We start from the raw sequence: 12,986 nt of genomic DNA, 5'->3' as shown, positions 1-12,986 counted from the left end.
AAAAAATTATCTCAGTTTAAAATTTAAATGATTAAATAAAATTTTATATTATTTTTTAATATATTTCATCAGATGAAAGCTTTTTAAAATTAAAATTTATATTATTTTATTTTTGTTTTTTATTAAATAAAATGAGATTAGGAGATTTGAATTTAACAAGGTTGTTAATAAGGTTTTGATATCAAATTAAAAAAATCATTTTAATTTAATATTTTAAATTTTTAGACGAAACCATAAGATATAATTTTATGTTATTGTCTTATTGAGTGCACAACACAGATTAACCAAACCACACGGAGGGAATTTCTGGGTTGCGTCTACTGGAGGGAATTCCAAAATGGCATATAGTATGACTAAGAGTTGGTTGAATAATCTAGACTTGAATAATCTACACTCAAGTCTTTGGATAGCTTCATGAAGATTTCATGTGCTGTGGTCCTTCTGAGGTGTAGAAAACGAACTAATTCAAAGGCAATATTGAACTGTGCTCAGACGGAATGCGAGGTCTTTCTTGCTTTTGTCTTGTTTGTTTCATCGTGGACTGATCGGTCAGGTGTAAGAATGTAAGCCACGCTACATGGTTTACCAAATTCACAAGTTCTAGGAATTTGCTTTGATGCATACTTAAACCAACCTGGTAAATTTCTTCCACACGTCATGATAAATCTTGGAGGAAAACCTTTTATAGATGATGCAAATATTTCTTGGTTAATTTAGCCATTCATGGTGCAGAAAGTGAGATCTTTCATGTTCTTGTCATTGTAGTTTCATGTTGCTATAATCCGTCTGGTTATAAGACCAGACTGCTGCCATTGAACTAAGGAAACAATCCCCTCCACATGTTATAACAAACTTTGCCTTTGTTCTTGTCATTTGTTGATAACTATAAATCAGATTGTGCAGAACAAGACGTAAAGAAAAGAAAAACAAGTTATGTGGAAGAAGATATATCTTTATTAATTGCACGACTCTCTTAAATAGCTAGAGTTTTTGTTCAACAGAAAAACAATGAAATCTGCTGATTACATAGAAAGTTACTAATAACAAACCAAGAGAATAAAAACAGAATTTATTCCTAAAGACTTGGTCTTCAAGTAGAAATCCCCCAGCTGATATTCTCCTTAGCAGCACTCGTGATCTTCTGCAGCTTTTAAGGCATTCTTTCAACACCCTTTTTTGGGTTCTGCATTACTTGGTTGATTAGTTCTAGTAGGAATCTGCTGTTTGCTTGAATATTCAGGATGCTAGCTGCTGTTGTGGACCTCATGAACTTGGAAGCACCATCTTTTTGACATCTAGCCAAAATTTTGGACGTTTGTCTGGTGATGCGCATAGCTATAGAAACAGTGCGGAGGTGCAGTTTCCACCTCTTTTTCACCATTTAGAATCTTGGTAAAGAGAAAATGCTCCGTCTTTTTCTTGCTTACTTCCTTGCCGAAAATTTAGACCGAAGGGTATATTTCTTTAGAACTTTTTGATCACTCATTAAAACTGTTTACTACAGAATTAAATAAAAAAAAGGGAAAAATAACTAATATTTGGATTCTTGACTACAATAGTCTTTCTATGGTGGGCCAGTCCTTCTGCAAAGGCTAGAAGATTACTCTTTTCAGTTCATTTGGCATGCCATATACATCGGAGTGGCCGATGCTAGGCGCGACTGCAATGATCCAGGCTGTAGATGCAGTCCATGCGCCCGTCAGATCAGGGCAAATTCTTCCATGCCTTTGTTACAGCATCATTGTCATTGATTTTGCGTTCGACCACATGTTTCAACATTCGGTCAACTTCGCTTAGATGTTTGTGATGTGCGAATCAAAGGTTACAAACATATGCTCGACTCTGATCAGTTATGAATCATGTGATTGAATTGAAGAACGCAGAGACAAATTATTGAACGTCAATATTTCTTCCTATACAATCAAATTCATTGATTTCTTTCTTTTTTTTAACAATCAATTCTGAAAAGGTTTGATATACGGGCTAGAAAAGCGAACCCAAATGAGCAGTATTCTATGAAACAAGATGCTGACAATTCAACAGCTTTCGGCGACCTAATTGTAACCCATGCTATGCAAATTGCAAATCATCCTATCCCCCATTCACGCAAATATCAGAGAAAGTGAAAGGAATATATATCCATAGACAAGAACTTTCAGTCCCATCAATTTCAGTTCCCAGATTGCAACATTAACGATACATAGATGCTGTCTGTTACCATAATATCATGTTTTTGGGACAATGCCAGCTTTCTCTGGCATCGATTCTGCTTTGATTGTTTTTGGGTTGAACCATGTGAATCACGGGCATGAACTTTATCTTTTGACAGGGAGGCTGTGCTTTCAGTTCTTAGTCCATGGTTTACTGGGGAGCAATTTTCATTTTCTGATTTGGTACTTCAGAGAAAATGATATTTCAACAACACATCACCCAGGAAAACCTAAAATGTACATGTGTTAAATTTGACAAGTTAACTCAAGAAATCCATGAACTGAAGTTTTACTTATACTAAATTTTAAATTGAATAAAAAAAATATAAACTCGATAACATTGGATTAACTTGACTAAGTTTTTAAAAACTTCATTAATCTATCTAAATCTTGCTGAGTTGGCAATAATATTTTATATTTTAGAGAAAAAAGAGTAAATTTTATAAAAATAATTGACTATTTAACCCGATGACCAGCAGATTTACATAATACATCTTATCTTTTTTCGAATCAATCTCCAGGACAAGAAATGTGTATAAATTATCAAGTGAAGAGGGGGTAGGGATGTGGCACAGGACACTCATCCATATAATGCACTTTGGCATAACATGAATCCAGTCAGGGTAAAGGGATTTTTTGAGTGATTAATGAATTTTTAATGACTGATAACATAGAAAGGAGACTTCTTTAATCAATACAAAGATCACATGAAGCCAATACACCAGGAAGTGGGAACAAGACCCCACGTAGGGATAAAAACGCCCAAACTCTTGTGGTTTACAAATGTTTAGGTTCCTAATCCCATCTGGACCTAAGCAGCTTGAGTAACATCCTTGCTTTTGTTTTAGTCCTAGCACTACACTGGCTCTGCAAAAGCAGAAGCAATTGAGTTAAAACTCCTGCACCAATTGCTTCGTCTCGTGCCTGTAAAGAATCTGTGCATATAATCGTCAATGATTGAACAGCGCTTTCGCTGCCTTCGTGCTCTGAAAACCTAAAGACCATCTTAATGAGAGCTTTAATACCATTAGGATTATTGATCAAAGCCGCTTTTGCACTCTCTAGTTCTAGAAGAAGCTCGATTGTTGACAATGCTTTAGGTGTCAAATTTCTTTCATGTCTTTCGGCATCGAAAATGTAGGTCAAGAGTCTGTTTATCACACCTTCTTGAACCAAATTCTGTCTATTTGATTCCAAGCAGCATAGTGCAGATATAGCTTTTATTCCGGCGTCAGATGCCTCATGTGTTTGGTGAACAAGAAGAATCAGCCCTTTCAAGAGTTTGCGGTTTTTGCCAAGCTTAGCACAGAGTTCTCTAGTCTCCAAGGATGATGATATTGCCTCTATTACTTGGCACAAACTCCTCTTGATCTTGCCAGTTCCTTGATCAAACAAAACCTGAAAGGACTCCAATTTAGACTCTTCGTTTAGCATATTTAAATACTCGTACTCGCCGGGTGACAGCAATCTTAGGACCCAAGAAAGAGCTTGTTCGGCAAACTTAACACATTCTTGAGACAGTTTGGATTCTGTTTTTCCAAAAAGTAGTTCCAATAATAAAGGCAAGAAGCCTAATTGAAGCAAACAAGAATTTCCAGATTGTGACTCCTCTGTTAGAGCTTGGATTTTTTGGAGTGTTTGACACTTGTACTCCAAGGTAGCTTCATCTGATTCAAGATTTTTCTTCAACGAGGCTAAGCAATCAATTGTACACAAAAGAGGATCAAACTGAGTGCCCATTTGCAGCCACTGATCAATCAAATGGCGAAGAGTGTGATTAGGAACCATGGATGGATCCTGAAGTTTCTGCATTGTGACAGGGCATGTCAGATTACCAGCAGCAAGCCATTTTTCTATGCTAGATCTGTCATAAGTTTGGCCTGTACATAGAGTGACTGGATCTTTGATCAATTCTAGACTAATTGGACACATGAACAAGTGGGGTATAGTCATTTCTGCTTCTTCCATGTAGGAAGAACAAACAAATGATTTTCTAGAGCAAAAAACAAGAGATACTATTGGTGGTGAAGAGGGGGTACTATTGGCTAAAAAATTTATCACTATCTAACAAATGGATGGTAGCTAAAGTTATTGGTGAACAGGAATTATTGAAATGAAGAAGCTAATTACTTAGTAATCTACAATGCAAGAACTAGGTGTCAAAAAGACAAACCTTAAAGGGCACTCACAAATTAAAAAACTGCAACAAACATAGTGGAAGGGGGTTCTTTTCTTTTCCTTTTCTTTTCAGTACAGATACTGAGGTCCGAAGTGCATAAATGATAGTTGATTGTGAAGTGAAACTAAACTACCATTGGCATGAGGAAAAAAAAAAGGAAGAGAAATGCAAGCAAAGAAGGAAAGATGAGAGAAAAAGGCTCCGCTACCACTTCTAGCTAGCAACAGAAGCATCAGAGGTTCACAAGAGGGAGAAGGGAAGTTTTCTTTCAAGATAAGAGAGAGAGACAGAGAGAGAGAGAGACAGGGAGAGCGAGCGAGAGAGGGGCAAAAGTACAATCTTAGTTGAAGGAGTTAGATTAGAACACAAGCAACAAACACTGAGGAAGACCAAAAAGTATTGGGTCTTATCCTAGTGAAAGTGCAATAGATAGCAACCAATAATATAGATTAAATATAGGGAATGGTCCCCAAGCCTTGTTCTCTCCTCTCTCTCTATATCGATCTATCAATGCAGTCAAAACTGACCCACATGAAGAAAAAAGCTAATAATTGTTGATGTCTTTGAAGTTTGAATCCACCCCACAACGGTTGAAGATGAAGTGGTCTTTACAAGAGAGAGGGATCGAGAGATGTAATGTTGGTCACAAGACTCACGAGAGTGGCAATAATATGTGAAAGCACTTGCTGATGGAATAATAATAATATAAGCTTTCCTCCAATATGGAAAAACAGAACTGGCTTGTTTGATCACTGCAAAGCTTGTTCTTCTCAGCAAAATATTTTCATCGTAGCTGGAAAGATCAGCAGGGCTTACGGGGGCCTCCATAAAGCATAGGGCATTAAACCTTGAACTACTTAAAAGATCAAAACATAAAGGAAAGGGCTTCGAAGTTCATTCATTACTCATTTGAAAATATATATATATATATTGGCTGGATTCTCAGAATTTTACAGTCATTTCACACACCATCTTGATGGTGAAAGACTAAAAAGCATGCTCACATTATATTACAAAAGGATTCCATAAGTTTTTCTAAACATAATTTCAACGCACCCTTTTGATCAAAATCTAAAAGATGCAACTTTTTCCCAAAATACTTGCATCAGGTTTCTTGAAACGTGAGCCGAATTTCTAATTAAGCTAGCCAACTTGCATTCGAACATGTTTTTTTTAACCAAATTCAATTGATGATTTGTCCTGAGGAATCTGATTTTTTTAACATGGAAATTGGTGGGCACAAAGATATGTGTTGGTGAATATCACGAAGAAAAAGATATGTGTTGGTGAATATCACCAAGAAATGGTGGACCAAATTCTTACAGGCAAAATAGAATCAATCCATTAATTTTTAGTTGTCCTAGCAATGACTTTTTGACTTTGCCAACGTTTCATATCCTACCACTTTTTTTTGTCAATTTACAGCAGCTTGTGGGATCCAGAGTTCTTCCACTGGGTAAAATCTTGGGATAAGATGATGAATGTGAGTTAGAAGGGAACTCACTATCAGAATTTTGTAATTTACCGATGAAATATTCTAGTGGTAATTAGACATTGATCCCATATTGGCATGACTTTTATTTCACATATAATTACTATTTGTTGAAAAATTATTGCTGATGATTTATATTTTATTAATTATTGTGTTAATAATATAATTATTGATGGATTTACATAGATAAAAAGCACATCAAACCAAAAAAAATATCCCCCTTATTCTATCACTATATTTCTTGGTGAATATGATATATTATCAATAAAAAAATTTGTTTGTAATTCTATCGTGAATTTTTTAAACATTACCGACAAAACTAAATTGTTAGTGATTAAATAGTGTTAGTGACATTTCCAGTAATTTCTTTTCAATTATCTGGAATATACCAACAGATTTAATCCATTCGTAAAATCATTAATAATTTTATGAAAATATTTTCTTAAATCTAATAAATAGTATATAAAATAATTAAAATAAATTAAAATCAAATGTTTATTATAGCTTCAAAAACTTATCAATTCAAATATAATTCATCTATAATAGATGGGCTGAAAGAGGAGGAAGAGGAGAAAGGTCTTCATTGGGATCATAGAGGCGATTAGGGGGAGCATATATACCTCCCTATATGTAATTTTAATTCCATTTATTATCGTCAGAGTTCGACAATCTCAACACTTAGTCATTCTATATCAGGAGCAAGATAAGATGTCTAAGCTTCAACTTGTTGGTCTAAAATTGCATGGAACTCCGTAGTGTGAGTGCTCAAAATTGATTGCGAGCATCTGATAATTGAAACACTTCAGGCCGTCTACAAGTCCTCGATTGTAGAGTTTGAGATACTGTAAACTTGATTTCTACAGGGTTTATCAGATGATCCTACCTTTAACCATAATTGTGGACCAAGTTTCGGATGAGTTGAAAGACTATCCCCGAATCTCTCTTGCAACTAGATATTAGATGTTTTTTTGAAAAAAAAGTCATAGTTATATGAAAATAATAACTTTAGAAAGAAAATTGTTGAAATCCAACATATCACGAACTTATGATTTAAGCTATTTATGAGCTGCTAAACTCTTTTTTGACAGACATCATTTTGCATGTGAGTTTTTATAAAGAGCTCAATTGGTCTTGGTTTACGTTTAAGAATCATAGTCTACAAGAGAAAATTGTTGTTAGTTAAATATATTCATATAAAATAACAATTTAAAAAAATAGATGTAATAAAAAAATCTTATCAGCCACTTCGCATGTGAAAACGAATGAAATGAATTTGCTAATATGCGTAATAATGGAATCATGAATTTTATGATATTGCATAAAAACCATTGAATAACTTGAAAAAAGGAACTTAGGCTAGGTTAGATTGAGGAAAGAGGGTTTAAAGTGTGGTTAGAAATATTGTATTATAATTATCGGATGTATTCAGTATCGTGACAATCATCCTCCCACATCAAGATTATTGAGAAAGATATGATTGGAAAGGACAATAATTTCATGTCATTTATGAATAATAAAAAAAAAGGGAATGAGAGTTAGAGAGTTACCTCCTAATATTTTGGTTACTAGAAATCTTAACTGGTCTTAGAGTCTAGATAAGGGGACTAAATACATTAAGGGAAGATATTAACATTCCTAGTACGTCTTACCTGAAATAAACAACATTTTTTATTTGTTTGATTTAAACTAAGATAGTGTTTTGTTTTTTAACCATTAGTCTTTCTAGGGTTTAAGAAAAATTATTCTCAATAAGGAGATCCTTATCTTATTATGTTCTAATATCAAAATATAAAAAATAAAATAAACTATTTTTTTTATTTAATATCAAGAATACATCTTAGATATAAGTTCATAATCATGTATATTAAAATAAACAAAATATTTTTTTATGTTTTGGAAATGTAAATCAAGTTCTAACGGATAATTATAAACTAGTTTTGATATCCTATGATCGATTCTTGTATTTTTTCAAATCATGATATATATAAATGAAAATTTTAGAATTTTGGCCATATACATCTTTAAAACTATTTATTTTTTATTTTTTTAAGGTTTTGTTTGATAAAAAACTCATCTTTCCTTGTAATAAAACTACTAAAATATGCTTAATAGATTTTTTCCAAACACACTTTTAAACAAAAAATTTTTTTTAACAAAAACATGGCAAACCTAACAAAGTCTTAAACCCTTGACTTGATTTTGGCCCAATTGAGTTAACCTAAAAGCTTTTGTTCGACTCTAAACTAAACCAAAAATCCTGGTTTGACCCGAAAACAAAATCTTAGTTAAAAAACAAATTAAACACCGAAAAAACAAAAACTCAAAATTCTTGAACAAAATGGATCAAATAAAAAAAAATAAAAAAACACCAAAAACACATAATTATATTTATGTCTTAATTTAATTTTTATAAAATATCTTCCCCTCATAATATTTTTTGTTACAAGTCATTTAGAATGAGAAAATATTGATAATTTCTCACTCATAGGCATTTCTCACCGTTACCATACCTTGGAATGCTATTTATTCTTGTTCTCAAGTGAGACTTGAAATAATACGAGATAAATATTGAGTTAATAAAATAGAAGCATCACGTATCGAAGCCTTAATATGCACCTTGTTTTTTCATTTTTCTCTTAAGGTTGAACAAGTATCTGCATAAAATTAAATAAATATTTTAATTTTTTTTAAAAGAAGAAGACATAGAAATTTAATTACGATACATGTGTAATCATTAACCTCTTGAATTGATACATCCATCTATACTAGAAGGGGCCTCCGGCTTTTACCTTAAACGGTAAATGTATGAGTAAATGCTTTAGTAAGTCGAAAAATAAAAGAAATATCATCTCAAGTTTGTAGAATGTTTGGACAATATTCATTTTAAGCCTTTTTATGTATTATGTATGCAACTTATTAGAGCATATATCTCTAAAAAAATGATTGATTTTATGAATGCATCTCATATCTCTTTTGAAAATAAATCCTAAGAAGCAAGTTGAATGAGTGTTTGTATAAATATGTGACACTTATAACTATTCATTTCATATAATCTGCAATTCTTCAAATTCATCAATTTAGATATGTTTGAAACATGTCTATCAAGAAAATATAGACTTTAAACCATTAGTAGACAAGTGATTATGCATTATTGTCTAAAGAGAAGATGACTTTAGGCTTTATGACTAATGACTCATCATAAACCAATTTTATATTTTTATTATAACAAAACAAAGGTATATCCATTATATTCTCCATGTTGTTCTTTGTCTTTCTTTTCACGTTCATAATCATGTTAAAAATGTTTTTAAACATATTCCTTTTAATATGCATGTCATCAATGTTATGACAAAAGATTTGATCTTTCAATAAGAAAACTCTCATAAAATACTTTACTTTATCCAATTATGGGTCATACCAAAACTAAAAAACTTCTATTTACTAGATTAAAAACTAAAAACAATATCATCATGTTGCAACACCACGCTATACAATTCTTCATTCAATAGTAACTTTACCAATAAATAAGTCATTTTTTTTCCTTTTATATTTATAATTTGTTGACATGAACCGACGGTGGCAATTAAAAATATGATTTAGCACTATTTGTTAATGTAAATGCCTTATTATTTTTTATACAGCATGAACATGCTAATCTTCTAACCAGAAACTATTTGAAACACATGAAAATCATTAATAATCTACATCCAAGTTGTCTTCATTTGAAAATTTTATTTTCTTAAGACATCATAAGTCAAAGTTCTAGATGACCACAACTGCTTTAACTCATCAATTAATAGTCGAAAATAAACATCTATATTCTGATTTTGACTATTAGGATGAGGTATGGTCATAGATAAAAACATAAACTCTAGCCTTACACATATCCTCAATGGCAAGTTATAAACCATGATTATCATTGGCCAACAAGAATAAAGAACAATAAATGACACAAATTGATTGAATTCATCAATACATAACCCAAGATATACATTCCTTTATTCTATTGAAAACTGAGGATATATCATATTAAAATATTTTCAGGCTTCACGATCGGATGGGTACACCATAACTACATCCATCGCATCATGTCACATGCTCAACAGATTTTGGAGACACGAATAACTTTTGCAGTCTGAAAATGATTGAGAAATATCTAAGTTTTCTATGCGTAACAAGAGTTATTCCCCTGACAATTCTGAGTTTATAATAAGCATTCTATGTTCTACACTTTTTTAACTCTTTATTTTTAAGGTAATACAACATGTATAAATTTGGACACTTGTTAATTTTATGATACCCTAGGCCGATGAGTGTCATCATAAATTTAACGACATAAAATTTTTCTTCTGGCCTATTTATTTGAGGTAAAATTCTTCTCATTCTATTTGAAAATTTTATTGTAATTGGCCTAATTTGCCTATTATTTGTCTTAATGGTAAATATTTGGGCAACGATCGATAATTTACTGTGATTTGTGCACACATTTCATATTCATCGGATTATTTCAAAAGACAAAAAACATGATTGTTTTTGTATTTGGTTTTTCATCTATGATTTAAGATTCATATACATAACCCTGATTTATTTTCATTGCATCTATAATCATATTTTTATAAAGAATTACTATTGTTATCTATAACTCTATGTATGTTGCTAGAACTATAAGTTGATCTAACTATCCTTTCTATTATGATCTTGTAAGAAACATATGATTCTACATGTGTAAAAGAACATAAGTTTTCTTCATAAACACTTTTTTATAAAAGATATCTTATGATAACATCTTGACTGAGAAACTTTTTTATTTTTACACTTCTTACATAAACATCTAATATTTCCTCCACTAATATTTCTCGGATTAAATATTGTGTAATTAATAAAATCCTCAATCCTATTACAATAATCCATCTAACGCAACATTTCGGGTGAATCTCAATATACCTATGAATGATTATCCATCACTTATATCAAACCTATATAGAATATTGATGACAACCTGTATTAATTAATTATTTAAACTAAATAAATTAACATTTGTTTAACTTAAACTTACTTAATATATTTTAATACTACTATTAAATCATTATCATTATTTATATAAATTTAAATTCCTACACATTTACTAAAATTTTCAATTCAACAATAAAATTAACAAGATATAAAACGTAACCATTAAATAAACCATTATTTATTTCATTACAAAACACCTAATTTACAAATTCAAAATAAATTTCATCAAATTACAAAAAAATATAATTTTTTAAAATCTCAAATAACCCTAAAATGTACAAATTATACATTCACATGATAAATTTCTAAGGGAAAAAGTTATAAAATAAGTAAATATACAAACAAACAATATATACTATGAGAATATATAAAAAAACTAATATTTTAAAATTGAGTTAAAATAAAAAAAATGAATATCTTTTTATTTAATATGATAAATTCTAAAATAAATGAATCAGAATAAAGATTTTGATAGACTGAATGTTAGGTGATTGAAGTTATAAAGGTTCTATTATTTTTTGCAAAGAGCTTAGAGAGAGAAGGGAAAAAAAAGGAAGAAAGGAGAAGAAACTATAACTTATACATTATTAATAAATTTACAACAAATTTTACCCACAACTCTTCCTTTGTGTTTTTTTAATTATTAAGCTCATTATTCCCTCTTTCTAGAAACAAAATTATCTTACCCTAATCTGTGAGAGAAATTTGAAGGTAGAGGCTGCTTGCTTATGTCGGGTATAGCAAGAAAGAGACGGACACCATTAGAGACAAAACAAAGTGTTAAATGAAACTTTAAATCAAGAAAATTAATTTTGAAGAAAATTTGTCCTTTGAACGTTAGCTTGTCTGCCATTTGCACAATTCAACTGCCACTAGTTGTCTAAATTAAATTATTGTTTAGTGCAGCAAGAGGCTGGTCAAAAATCACAAGAAGACATAAAATTTGGATTAAAAACAATCAGAATTTTTAAACCCCATTTAGATTCTAAATCTAGATTATAAATTTTGAACAGGTAAATAACCCCTATATAGAATAAAAATGATATAAATTTTAATATAAAAAATAATTATTGAATTGTAAGTGAGTTTTTAATATCATTAACCCGGATTTTTTATTAATCATATAAATTTTTCTTTTTTTTTTTATTTATAATAAACTTAATTTGATTCAGGTCTCACGTTTAGATAAGTTTTGAATTGACCTACTAGTCTATTATAAATTTTAAAATTATAGTGGGAATCATAACTTCTTTGCTAGAAAAATAAAATACTTATCAATTGTATTTTTAATATACAACATTAATTAAATTCACTTATATAAACTTGAAAAGATCTACAATTATATATAGTTTTCTTAAAAATAAATTAAGCACGTATATAAAATTTTTCAAAGATATTTTTTCTTATAAAGCAAGGTTAAAAAAATAAACTTGAAGCACTGTATCAACATTAAAGTTTAGTATATTGGTTAAGATAGTAGAAATAGTTTTATGTATGTTATAGCATTTTCATCTATATATTTTACAAATTAACATGTCACACCCCACGAAGAACCCAAGTTGTCAAATGGGTGACCTAATCTTCTTGTGCTTAGAATCAATTTTGAATTGAAAAAGAAAACAATCATGGACAGTAATATCAATCATGATAGTAATTACTTATGCCACTACATGAGAAAGTGCTTGTTAAGAGAATTAATTATTCATTTCATTAAATTACTTAATAATAAATTATTGTTCATACATAAATTGATATTAAATTAATAATAAATTAATGTTCAAACATAAATTTACATTTCATTAATCTTCTTCTAGGATAAAAGTAATAGAACGAGATTAATTGAAAAAAAATTTGTTATGAATATGTTTTTAAAATAATTTTAGAATAAATTTTAGACATGCATTATTATCTTAGTTTTATTTATTTATTTATTTTAAAATAATAGCCAAACATGAACACCAATACAATATAAAATCACATGAAAACATAAATATTAACTCATTAAATTATATTTGAAAAAAAAAACAGTTTCTTGGTTCTTATTCATGAGTGTGTGTCTATATATATACATACACGCCTTAACCACATTTAA

The 12,986-nt window shown here is 30.3% G+C and overlaps 1 protein-coding gene across 3 annotated transcripts; it reads right to left on the bottom strand.

Annotated features, from left to right (window-relative positions):
* Window positions 1–2,830: 2,830 nt before the first annotated feature.
* On the bottom strand, window positions 2,831–5,237 carry LOC105130392 (U-box domain-containing protein 25-like). Of its 3 annotated transcripts, none has more exons than XM_011032879.1 (2): window positions 4,384–5,237; window positions 2,831–4,016 (listed from the first exon to the last, which is right to left on the bottom strand). In XM_011032879.1, the coding sequence occupies exon 2, from the start codon at window positions 3,996–3,998 to the stop codon at window positions 3,006–3,008; it is 993 nt and encodes a 330-aa protein (XP_011031181.1). In that variant the 5' UTR covers window positions 3,999–4,016; window positions 4,384–5,237; the 3' UTR covers window positions 2,831–3,005. The 3 variants fall into 3 exon arrangements, with proteins under 3 accessions (XP_011031181.1, XP_011031182.1, XP_011031180.1); XM_011032880.1 differs by having other exon boundaries at window positions 4,400–5,237; XM_011032878.1 differs by having other exon boundaries at window positions 2,831–5,236.
* Between the last annotated feature and the right edge of the window lie 7,749 nt (window positions 5,238–12,986).

Source organism: Populus euphratica, unplaced genomic scaffold (genome assembly GCF_000495115.2).
Source record: "Populus euphratica unplaced genomic scaffold, PopEup_1.0 scaffold45.1, whole genome shotgun sequence".
Lineage (NCBI taxonomy): Eukaryota > Viridiplantae > Streptophyta > Magnoliopsida > Malpighiales > Salicaceae > Populus > Populus euphratica.
This window is presented reverse-complemented; position numbering and strand designations above follow the sequence as displayed.